Source organism: Dreissena polymorpha, chromosome 16 (assembly GCF_020536995.1).
Source record: "Dreissena polymorpha isolate Duluth1 chromosome 16, UMN_Dpol_1.0, whole genome shotgun sequence".
Lineage (NCBI taxonomy): Eukaryota > Metazoa > Mollusca > Bivalvia > Myida > Dreissenidae > Dreissena > Dreissena polymorpha.
In genome coordinates, this window is record NC_068370.1 from 22,274,379 (window position 1) to 22,287,377 (window position 12,999).

Genomic DNA, 12,999 nt, shown 5'->3' on the forward strand with positions numbered 1-12,999 from the left:
AATATATTATAGAATCAAACATAAGACACAAAAATAAGCGAAACATATGTGTCTTGTTCTGAGAAAACTGGGCTTAATTTATGTGCGTAAAGTGGCGTCCCAGATTAGCCTGTGCAGTCCACACAGGCTAATCAGGGACGACACTTTCCGCTTTAATGGTATTTTTAGTATCAAGTAAGTCCCTCCTTAGCGAAAATCAAGTAGAGGCGGAAAGTGTCGTCCCTGATTAGCCTGTGCGGACTGCACAGGCTAATCTGGGACGACACTATACGCACATGAATTAAGCCCAGTTTTCTCAGAACAAGACAAATATAATTTACAAATATGAAGTGAATGTGGTCATAAGTGCATGACTAGCACATCAAATAGAATTACAGATAATTTGTGTACATTTCTGCTGAAAATGCAGCATTTTACAAAAATCAGTGGACATTTTATTCTTGTATTCCATCCACCTATCAAATCGCATGTCGGCCCAACAACTATAGGTGTTTCATTTAAAACAAAAAAGGATGCCTAACAAACCAACCTCTGGGAAGTCAGTTCTGATGTCGAGGCAGCGCAGGAAGAAAGTCTGCAGTGATGTCATGTGGCTGGCTAGGTCCTCCCTCGTGATGTGTGAGATGTGGTCCCCAAACAGGGACATCAGTGACACCACACCCATCTGTCAGTGGAGACAAAATACAAATAAGCCTTGCTCTGAGAAAACCCTGGCCAAATGCAACTTACAATATATGACATTGTGTTGTTTGTCAGTGTCACAACTCATATTATACTATATACGGCATAAAGTATGAATGTTTAGACTAATTTCATTGACTAAAATAAATGAATGAAAGTCGTGGATCTGATCGACAGAACAGCCAACAGTTATTTTATTGGCGTAACTTCACATAAAATAGTACACAAGAAAAATAATATACATTGTATAAATCTTTAGTAAAAATCGTGTTAGAATCGAAATAATTCATGAGCTTAATCGTTTGTTGTTGAATAACCCACGACCGGAAGTTTAGATATGTGGTTTCAAATCACTCGTGCTTCACACTTGTAATTGACAAAGATAAAACAAGATTTGTTTGTGAAACCCTTTATGACGTTTGACCTTGTAGGATGACCTTGACCTTGACCCTTCACCACTCAAAATGTGCAGCTCCTTGAGATACACACGCATTTCAAATATAAAATTGCTAGCTTCAATATTGCAGAAGTGACATTACATGCGCAATTTTGACCCATATATTTGACCTTGAAGGATGACCTTGACCTTTCACCACTCAAAATGTGCAGCTCCATGAGATACACATGCATGCAAAATATCAAGTTGCTATCTTCAATATTGCAAAAGTATTCATAAAATAAGCAATTTGGGCCACATATATTTGACCTCTGACCTTGAAGGATGACCTTGACCTTTCACCACTCAAAATGTGCAGCTCCATGAGATACACATGCATGCCAAATATAAAGTTGCTATCTTCAACATTGCAAAAGTATTCATAAAATAAGCGATTTGGACCACATATATTTGACCTCTGACCTTGAAGGATGACCTTGACCTTTCACCACTCACAATGTGCAGCTCCATGAGATACACATGCATGCCAAATATCAAGTTGCTATCTTCAATATTGCAAAAGTATTCATAAAATGAGCGATTTTGGCCACATATATTTGACCTCTGACCTTGAAGGATGACCTTGACCTTTCACCACTCAAAATGTGCAGCTTCATGAGATACACATGCATGCCAAATATGAAGTTGCTATCTTCAATATAGCAAAAGTTATTGCAAAATGTTAAAGTTGGCGCAAACCAACCAACCAACAGACCAACAGACCAACAGACAGGGCAATACAATATGTCCCTCACTACTATAGTGGGGGACAAAAAAAGTCAGATAAAACAACACATGAAATAGCAAATGATAAAACCAATTGAGAAAACACGTATGTTCCGTTTTAAACATGCTTAAGGGAATTCAACTTGTACATTTATTATACCACCTTCATGAATGGATCAATGGTATATATTTTAACGTAATTTTTCATGATTTCGGATATAAATTTTGGGACACTTTCCCCCCATTTAAATCCAGACCGATTGATGTTGAGGGAAAATATGATCCCTGATTGTAAGAATATTGTGTTACCTTGCTAGTATTAACCAGGCTTGAGTAGCATTCTGTAACCACGGGTAACAGCACTCTGGTGGGAAGACTGGTAGACAAGGTTGCCCTGGTTACCAAAAAAACACATAAAATATAAGTCTTGTTACTCATAAACCGGAATACATTATTCTTAATATTATAAAAAGCAGAGAAGTAAAGGGCCTCAACTCTCATGAGTACATGTATATAACATTAATAAATAACTGAGGTATCGGTTCAACTGTAGAAATAAGAAATTCCGTTAAAACTACAGCTTGCCAATGTAATTATCAATATCTAACTGATGCCAAATGTCGTAAAATGCATCAAGTTGCTATATTCATGTCACAGAAAAAGGAAACAGGTGGATAACCTTTGCCATTTTTTTGCACAGGATAATACAACTTGCACATGCACAATTGTTATCATAAGAAACCATCCATGTTATTTTGGAATATATTACATTGGCAATTTGTGTCAACCGACATTTGTTGCAGGGTTAACGTTTGCGTCTGTAAACTGACAGACATGTGGGCAGATAACCAGACATTCATGGGGACTCCAGTGTTTTCACATTGTTTGTACTTCAAAGCAGATGATAATAACGTTTTTGTTATCCACAGATATCAACATGTCTTGAAAAACTAGGCTAAATGCATGTGTGTATTGTGTCGTCCTAGATTAGACTCTGCAGTCTACACAGGCTAATGCATGTGTGTATAGTGTCGTCCTAGATTAGACTCTGCAGTCTACACAGGCTAAATGCATGTGTGTATAGTGTCGTCCTAGACTAGACTCTGCAGTCTACACAGGCTAAATGCATGTGTGTATAGTGTCGTCCTAGATTAGACTCTGCAGTCTACACAGGCTAATCAGAGACAACACTTTCCGTCTTATGGTATTTCTCGTTTAAAGGAAAGCTTGTCTTCGCAAAAATCAAGTTTAGGCCCAAAGTGTCGTTCCTGCTTTGCCTGTGCAGACTGCACAAGCTTATTTTGGATTACAATTTATGGACACGCATTTTGCCCAGTTTTCCTTGAATGAGGCACAATTCATGCAATGTCACCCATGTGAAGACGTGCTCTGTGTTACCGGATGGTTTTGAGCCTCTGCTGTACTGCAGGCTTCTGCAGGATGTCAAACTTGTCTGCCTTGCTGGACAAGATGCACACCTGAAATATGGCAGTGAATATTCACATAGCAACAGTTGTCAAAGGTGAACATTCTGACGACAACGTTGCAGTGTTTTGAAATTTAATGACATTTTCTCCTGAAATTAGGCTGAAGACACATTTAAAAGGATTTATCACAGATTTGGCATGTATTGAAGTTTCTCATTAAATGCTTTTATTTATATTGATGCATGTAAACATTGGATCTTTAAAAGATACAGTAAAAAAAAACAAGAATAAAATTAAGGAAAGAACAAGATGTGTTTGAGAAACACAATGTGCCCCTATATGATGTTTGACCTTGTAGGATGACCTTGACCTTGACCTTTCACCACTCAAAATGTGCAGCTCCATGAGATACACAAGCATGCCAAATATCAAGTTGCTATCTTCAATATTGCAAAAGTATTCATAAAATAAGCGATTTGGGCCACATTTAGGTGACCTCTGACCTTGAAGGATGACCTTGACCTTGACCTTTCACCACTCAAAATGTGCAGCTCCACGAGATACACATGCATGCCAAATATCAAGTTGCTATCTTCAACATTGCAAAAGTATTCATAAAATAAGCGATTTGGGCCACATATATTTGACCTCTGACCTTGAAGGATGACCTTGACCTTTCACCACTCAAAATGTGCAGCTCCATGAGATACACATGCATGCCAAATATCAAGTTGCTATCTTCAATATTGCAAAAGTATTCATAAAATAAGCGATTTGGGCCACATGTATTTGACCTCTGACCTTGAAGGATGACCTTGACCTTTCACCACTCAAAATGTGCAGCTCCATGAGATACACATGCATGCCAAATATCAAGTTGCTATCTTCAATATTGCAAAAGTATTCATAAAATGAGCGATTTTGGCCACCTATATTTGACCTCTGACCTTGAAGGATGACCTTGACCTTTCACCACTGAAAATGTGCAGCTTCATGAGATACACATGCATGCCAAATATGAAGTTGCTATCTTCAATATAGCAAAAGTTATTGCAAAATGTTTAAGTTGGCGCAAACAGACAGACAGACCAACCAACCAACCAACAGACAGGGCAAAAACAATATGTCCCCCACTACTGTAGTGAGGAACATAAAAAACGTTACCTTCATTTGGCCTTAACCACTGACCCCTGGAGTAAAAGTCTAACTCTTAGACCACTCGGCCATCCGTGCTCATACACTGAGTGATGTATTTAATACATTATATAAGCAATCCTTGTAATGTCACAAAAATAATGCAGTCAGGACAGGATTTTAACTCACAAATTCCAGATTGACAGGTCTGTTTATACCAACTAAGCTTGCCAGCATGAAACAAGAGATGTGTTTGTCAGAAACACAATGCCCCCTAATGCGCCGCTTTGATTTTTTTTTTTACCTTTGACCTTGAAGAATGACCTTGACCTTTCACCACTCAAAATGTGCAGCTCCTTGAGATACAAAGTCATGCCAAATATCAAGTTGCTACGTTCAATATTGCAAAAGTTATGACGAAGGTTAAAGTTTTGGTTAAAGTTTTGGACACACACACGGGCACATACAATGACAGACAGGCCAAAAACAATATACCCCCCGATCTTTCGATCCAGGGGCATAAAAAGTAATAGCAGACTGCATAGGCTAATGTCGGACGACACTTTATGCACATGCATGAAACCCCCTTTTCAAAGACGCGGCCCAGATGAATTACAAGTTCAATGCCTAATAAGTTCCACTTCACGTGGGGAATAAATTGTGTATAGTTCTGAGAAAACTGGGCATAATGCATGTGCGTTAAGTGTTGTCCCAGATTAGCCTGTGCAGTCGGCACAGGCTAATCAGGGACAACACTTTCCGCTTTAATAGTATTTTTTGTTTAAAGGAAGTCCCTTTTTACAAAAAATTTAGTTTAAACGGAAAGTGTCGACCCTGATTAGCCTGTGCGGACTGCACAGGCTAATCTGGGACAACACTTTACGCACATGCATTAAGCCTAGTTTTCTCAGAACAAGACACAATTGATTCCAGTTACATAGATCAATGTGACTGACTTACGCTGCACAGGATATCCTTGAGGTAGGGACTGAGGAAGTGGGCCAGGTTCTCAACCACCTTGTTCACCGTGGTTACCACACTCATCACGTACAGCTCATTCCTGCAGTACCAGTATCACATGTGAGTCGGTTGTAATTACAAAATATTATCAGCAAAAATACCAACTAGAGTTGTGGCAACAACAATACCAACTAGAGTTGTGGCAACAACAATACAAACTAGAGTTGTGGCAACAACAATACCAACTAGAGTTGTGGCAAATACCTTACCAAGCTACATGTAATAATAAGTATTAAGTTTTGACAATAATACATTGGAAAGAGGTGTGTTGCCAGTTTGACCCCAGAAATATTATTAAAACAATTTTTTGAGGGAAAAAATACTATGCTACAAAGAATACAACACATTTGAATGCACTCTTTTAAGAGATGCATATCTTTCCAAATGAAGTCTATTTTAACAATAACAATGTTTAAGAAAGTCTTATTTGTAATGCTCCATTAGTATGAAAAAAATTGCAAAAGTATAACTTCACATCCTAAAGAGCAATCAATTATATTTTCTAAAGTTGTACTTGAACGGTGTATATGACTAACAGGACAGATGGATGGATGGACAGACGGACAGACATCCCTGGGAATTTCCTTACCCCCCCCCCTCCCACCATCACTACAATACATATTAGCTTATATTAGCTTAATTTCTAAAATCAAAATTCACCTAAATGACAAGCATTAATGACATTTACTTACTTTTAGGGTATAATGCAAAGCAATAATACTCCTTTAAAAAGTTACTCATAACATCTTAAATCTTTCAAACACTGTTCATTCAATGCACACTAACATGGTCTACAGAAGGACCTTGATGTCGGCCACACAAGACTTGCTGCCATTAACACTTACTGCAGAAGGACCTTGATGTCGGCCACACAAGACTTACTGCCATTAACACTTACTGCAGTAGGACCTTGGTGTCGGCCATGCTGGCCAGGATGGCAGGCATGAAGGTGGGCAGGAGCTGTATCACATGCACCTTGAGGGTCTGACAGAGCTCTGCCACACACAGTAATGCGCAGGCCGCAACCTGCTGACCGGAGGTCTCATGCTTGAACACCGCGACCGACGTCTTCAGTACCTTTCATGGGACAGGGATGATAGTTTAATTACACTTTAACACTCAAATATGCAATATGACCAATTTCTAGCCCCTTGGAAAATCAAATTGAATAAGGCCTTTCTAACTAGGTTCAAGTTTTACAGGCTTCATTTCCCAGAGTTAGACACTGATGAATAGAAAACAGAATAAAACCACAACAGACTGCATGCTACTCACAGGCTGTTCTGGTTTCATGCTGGTTGCATATGGCCATTTTCACTTTTCTTCTGAGGGGGAAAGGGTTAAGGACAAGACTATTTCTTTTCACTCTACACAAGTGCCTATTGGTTGCTTGGTGCTGGGCAGGCTATTTGAACAACTCTTAAACAAAAATTGGGTCACAGTCAAAATGAGACTAATACAGCTTTTTCGAATTCTTAGTTATTCAAGACAGATCAGGCAAAATCATCGACTGTCCATTTTGTAACAGAGAAGGAATGGACGAAATTCACCATAAAATTCATTACAGCTAAGCTGCATTTGAAAATTGACAGGCTAAGCAGGGACTGCACTTTCGGCTTTAAAGGATTTTTGTGTTTAAAGGAAGTCTCTTCTAGCCCAAAATGCAGTTTAGGTGGAAAGTGCTGTCCCTGGGACACTTGACACACATGCTTTCAGCCCAGTTTTCAAAGATGGCCGCTCCTATCAGGCTATGTGTACCTCCAAGAAGGGCTGCTTGTACTGCAAGCCTATATGTGTACCTCCAAAAAGGGCTGCTTGTACTGCAAGCCTATATGTGTACCTCCAGGAAGGGCTGCTTGTACTGCAAGCCTATATGTGTACCTCCAGGAAGGGCTGCTTGTACTGCAAGCCTATATGTGTACCCCCAGGAAGGGCTGCTTGTACTGCAAGCCTATATGTGTACCTCCAGGAAGGGCTGCTTGTACTGCAAGCCTATATGTGTACCTCCAGGAAGGGCTGCTTGTACTGCAAGCCTATATGTGTACCTCCAGGAAGGGCTGCTTGTACTGCAAGCCTATATGTGTACCTCCAAAAAGGGCTGCTTGTACTGCAAGCCTATATGTGTACCTCCAGGAAGGGCTGCTTGTACTGCAAGCCTATATGTGTACCTCCAGGAAGGGCTGCTTGTACTGCAAGCCTATATGTGTACCCCCAGGAAGGGCTGCTTGTACTGCAAGCCTATATGTGTACCTCCAGGAAGGGCTGCTTGTACTGCAAGCCTATATGTGTACCTCCAGGAAGGGCTGCTTGTACTGCAAGCCTATATGTGTACCTCCAGAAAGGGCTGCTTGTACTGCAAGCCTTTATGTGTACCTCCAGGAAGGGCTGCTTGTACTGCAAGCCTATATTCCTGCAGAGCAGTTTCAGGGATATGAAGGCCGTCTGACAGTTCAGGGAGCTCTCCTCTGTGATGTCCCTATCCAGGGCCAGCGTCACCACCAGACCTCTCAGTAAGTCCACAAACCTCAGCAGTCCTTCCACCTAAATGTGTACATTTTTATACAAGTTTTCATACTAAAAAAACAAAATTCGAACATGCAATTATATTTTGATCATTCCTCTGTTGCTTAACAAATTATACTTTTTTTATTTTAAAATTGATAACTTATAACTCGTTATTATCAAAATGCTATTATAACTTATTCGATTGACACAATTCAACTTTGTTTAATTCCGTGAGGTTCAAATATCAGGGATGTCTAGAAAATCTTTTAAAGCAATGCAACAGTTTCTGATCTACAAAATCATGTGTTACATCAACTGCTTTGTGTGGGCATAGAACTCATGGTAAGCAAGAATAATAATTAACATCTTTATGTATGAGTGTTATAGAATTTGAAATGGTCAGCACAAATAAACAGCCAAACAATCCATTCTGATCAGATTTGTGAACAACAACTGTAATATTACTAAAGTTTCTTCCCTGGTTGGATACCCATCTTATTCTAGAGTCTGTAGTTCAGAAGGTCCATGGCCTTGCACTGGGTTGTGGGCAGATCAGATCACAGCAGTCTACCAATCAAAACACACTTTTTAAGCACACTAATTACCTCCCCTGGTTGGAAACTCTTCTGATGTTGGAGTTTGCTATTCAGAAGATCCATAGCTTTACGTTGGATTGTGGGAAGGTCATGTGACAGCAGTCCACCAATCACATCCAAGAACATGGCTTCCGGCAGCAAGGACACCAACTGGGATGTGGAGAGAAAGGAAATATGAGTTACATTGCAAGAAACTAACAATTAGATGGTGTTTTTATTTTCCTGAAAGACAAATAAGTCATTTTTGGCTAAGCAAGTGTCATAATTCTGCTGATGTCGAATAAAATCATGTTCACATGATGATTTACATGTTTGTAAGTTTAATCTCCCTAGCAACCATACTTTCAAAGTGTATGCATGAAACTAATTTAAAATTGACATTTCTTTACAAAAAGGTCTAAAATTTCACTTATGTAAGAAAATGCCTCTACTAACAAATACCCAGGTGATCAATTTCAAATCCAATCCTTTTCATGCCAGAAACAACAAGAAACCGTCGAGAGACGGGTGATGCTCCCCAAAGTTTTTTTTTGTCACAATATTGCACTATATATTCAGATAAAAGGAAATGTCTTGAGAGGCATAACTTTGGACAAAATAATACAATGGACGGTTTAGCAACTTAAAAATTTCAAAGGGCCATAACTCTCTAAATAAATCATCTTACCAGAACCCACAAATAACATGCGCATCTCCTCAAGGTAGTTAAGCTTCCCATAAAGCTTCATTGAATTCCAGTCAGTAGTTGGGGAGAAAAAGCCCAGACAAGAATTGCACTGTATGTACAGTTAATAGAAAAATTCAAAGGGCCATAACTCTGTGAAAAATCATCCGACCAGAACCAGCTGACAATATGCACATCTCCTTTTGGTAGTGAAGCTTCCCATAAAGTTTCATTGAATTCTGGCCATTAATTGCGGAGAAATAGCCCGGACAAGAATTGCACTATATGTACAGTTAATGGAAAATTTCAAAGGGCCATAACTCTGTGAAAATTCATCCGACCAGAACCGGCTGATAATATGCACATGTCCTCTTGGTAGTGAAGCTTCCCATAAAGTTTCATTGCATTCTGGTCATTAATTGCATAGAAATAGCCCGGACAAGAATTGCACTATATGTACAGTTAATGGAAAATTTCAAAGGGCCATAACTCTGTAAAAAATCATCCGACCAGAACCCGCTAATAACATGCACATCTCCTCTTGGTAGTGACGCTTCCCATAAAGTTTCATTGAATTCCGGTCATTAGTTAATGAGAAATAGCCCGGACAAAAATTGTGCATGGACGGACAGACAGACACACACACACACGCACGGACAAACGAAGCGGCGACTATATGCTCCCTCCAAAATATTTTTTTAAAATTAATTTTGTAAAAAAAAATTCCCTCTTGTCACACAAGTTATCAATACAACACAAAATCCAACAGATAAAGGAAACAGAGATTTGTGGACAGACAAGAGCTAATCCACATACACTTCCCTTTTATATGGTGCCATAAAAAGCTGAGCTATGTAAATATTTATATAAAATTAAAACTCTTTGGGTAAATTGTAAATTTAAATAAAATATTAAAATTTATACTTTAACTACATGGACTTTGCTTATAATGATCTGTATGACAAATGTATTACTATTGTGAATGTTGAAAACCTTCTAATCAAAACACAACCCCACCTTGTCAAGCATATCATGGCATTTATTCTGCAGTGCCTTCCAGAATTTGGCAGTTGGTTTCATGCTGAACTTGTTGGCTAGTCTCGTGAAGTGCGACACAAACTTAAGTGTCATCTCCAGAAGTTTCTGGAAAACTGGGAGAAGTTCTGCATTCTCGCACCCGGAGACCTGACAAACAAAATTTGTGTTGGGGCACGTCAAATTAAGTGTCAAATTCATTAAGTGTCACATTCACTCAAGAACGAATCTTTCAGTTTGCAAATATCTGTGCATGGACAATGTAAGCTTCAATCATTCAAAATGACTAGACTGAAAAAACAGGAATTTCCATTCTTCACCTACATTTACATATCTCCCTTGAAGGTGATTAGGGAATTATTTTTCATATCAATACATCACAAGGTTCATTAATTGATCTAGTGCTGTTTAAGTGCACTGATTCAAAACATGAAGAAAGAGGCAAATAAAGCAAACTAAAAAGGCCAAAGGCCCTAAGGTGCTCACCAGAGTCCCAAGGAACTGAAATGTTCTTAGCAGGCTGTTTTCACAAAATAATTTTGAAGGAGACTGCCATCTCACTTTTTTTTTCTATGCCCAATTTAGGGCCAAAATTTTTGCCCCATTCCTAGCCCAAAAGGTATATTACATTTGTCCCCTTTAATTTCCAAAAAAGTGCATTCTAATATAAGTTTTATTTTGAAAAAAAAACAAACAAACTCGCACACAAAATAAGTAAGTTACTGGTGAAGTGCCTAAATCCTACACATATGAAAAGATGTATATGATAGTTTCAACCGTTTTCTCAACAAGTGAAAAACGCTGCAATATTTGTGCACAAACCACAATCATTTTTTAACTCAGCCTATATATCATAACATCACATTTTTAATGTTCTGTGCCACATGACAAAACCCATCTACATAGCAGCCATGTTATTAAATTGACAGGAACCAAATTACACTTAAGACTAACAAGAGCACCACATAACGTGTGCCACGCTCGGCTGCGAAAGCTTGTCAGAATTTTTTTTTTTTAGAGGTCACAGTGACCTTGACCTTAGTTTAAACCTATTTATTTTAGCTCGATTGCATCGAAAGCCTAGGGCTTATAATAAACGCTCTCGAGTCCGTTTCCTGGGCCTAGAACCAGTACTTGGTGTCTTTGGGGGAGATCTAAAGAACGCTCCCACGGTGGGGATCGAACCCGTGACCTCCCGGTCGCTAGGCGGACACCATATCCATTACACCACGGCGACCTTGACCTTTGACCTAGTGACCCAACAAAAGATGTGTTTGTCAGAAACACAATGCCCCCTACTGCGCCGCATTGAAATAAAATTTATATTTATCATTTGGCAGGTATAGAAATCATCTCCCTTTAAAGGTTATTACTTCCCTTGAATTTTGTCCAATCCAACCAGGGGGGGGGGGGTGGTGGGGGTGGTCTCACAGTCAATTATGACCATGTCAGACATCACTGACAACCAAGGCCTGTGGTTTAAAAGAGATCATAACCAGAGTTTTTTTTCTTTTTCATAAAATTCATAACCAGAGTTGATCATGTATCTATGGACATAAGTCCACAGGTATGTACTGAACATCAAAGAAATTATAATTATATCATTTAAAAAAAAACTTTGAAAAATCAATCATTTGGGTTATAAATATTCAAAATAATAAATCTGTACAGTAACTGTGAAAAGAACTTCAATTCTTGGTAAGGAAATATATAATATGAGATCTATAATTATATAAATTACTTCCCTTGAAAATAATTGTCTGTAACAAATCTCTATTTTAGTAGCAAATAATTAACAAGAGCACCGCCTTGCGGGTGCAGACCGCTCATCTATTTTCTTTTTAAAGGTGAAGGGACTCTCATTTTCAATCACAAAGGAGGGAGGAGTGGAGTGAAGAGGGGTGTATAGTGTGGGGATGTGGACATTTATTACATTATCTTCCAAAAAAGCGAAAAAAAAAAAAAAAAAAAAAAAAAATCGGGGGGGGGGGGGGGTGGGGGGGTATAGTGTGAGGGTGTGGTGATAATTTGTGAGATGATCTTAAAAAAAAAAAAAAAAAAAAAAAAAAAAAAAAATCAAAAAAAAAATTTGGGGGGGGGGTGGGGGGGGTGGGGGTGGGGGTATAGTGTGAGGGTGTGGTGGTCATTTGTGAGATGATCTTATAAAAAAAAAAAAAAAAAAAAAAAAATTAGGGGGGGGGGGGGGAGGGGGGGGAGGGGGGGGAGGGCACGGGGGATGGTTTGGGTGAAGTCTATTGTGGTATGTCAGGTAAGAGTAGTTTCATCAAAGTATCAATCAAATCTAATCATAAATAAAGAAGTTATGGCAATTTTAGCAAAATTTAATAATTTGACCTTGAGAGTCAAGGTCATTCAAAGGTCAAAGTAAAATTCAAGTTGCCAGGTACAGTAACCTCATGATAGCATGTAAGTATTTGAAGTTTGAAAGCAATAGCCTTGATACTTCGAGTGGATCGAAACACAAAATTTAACCATATATTAAAAGTTACTAAGTCAAAAAAGGGCCATAATTCCGTAACAATGACAACCAGAGTTATGCAACTTGTCCTTTTACTGTACCCTTATGATAGTTTGTGAGTGTTCCAAGTATGAAAGCAATATCTATGATACTTTAGGGGTAAAGTGACCAAAACATAAATCTTAACCAAATTTTCAATTTTCTAAGTATAAAGGGCCCATAATTCCGTCCAAATGCCAGTCAGAGTTACATAACTTTGCCTGCACCGTCCCCTTATGATAGTTCATAAATCTTGC

The 12,999-nt window shown here is 38.8% G+C and overlaps 1 protein-coding gene and 1 long non-coding RNA gene across 4 annotated transcripts in view; both read right to left on the reverse strand.

Moving 5' to 3' along the window:
• The window catches only part of LOC127862220 (HEAT repeat-containing protein 1-like), a 96,365-nt gene that overhangs the window by 17,003 nt on the left and 66,363 nt on the right, over window positions 1-12,999 (reverse strand). For both annotated transcript variants that reach the window (XM_052401244.1, XM_052401246.1), the window contains exons 30-37: window positions 10,207-10,374; window positions 8,535-8,675; window positions 7,798-7,965; window positions 6,323-6,501; window positions 5,365-5,464; window positions 3,242-3,321; window positions 2,153-2,237; window positions 530-664 (exon numbers count right to left, since the gene is read on the reverse strand). In XM_052401244.1, the coding sequence (XP_052257204.1) occupies window positions 530-664; window positions 2,153-2,237; window positions 3,242-3,321; window positions 5,365-5,464; window positions 6,323-6,501; window positions 7,798-7,965; window positions 8,535-8,675; window positions 10,207-10,374 (1,056 nt within the window). The remainder of the gene's footprint in view (window positions 1-529; window positions 665-2,152; window positions 2,238-3,241; window positions 3,322-5,364; window positions 5,465-6,322; window positions 6,502-7,797; window positions 7,966-8,534; window positions 8,676-10,206; window positions 10,375-12,999) is intronic.
• LOC127862228 (uncharacterized) lies at window positions 6,508-7,722 on the reverse strand. Of its 2 annotated transcripts, none has more exons than XR_008040508.1 (3): window positions 7,675-7,722; window positions 7,429-7,510; window positions 6,508-7,182 (listed from the first exon to the last, which is right to left on the reverse strand). It is a non-coding gene; the product is annotated as an uncharacterized LOC127862228 (long non-coding RNA). The 2 variants fall into 2 exon arrangements; XR_008040507.1 differs by lacking the exon at window positions 7,675-7,722 and adding an exon at window positions 7,552-7,599.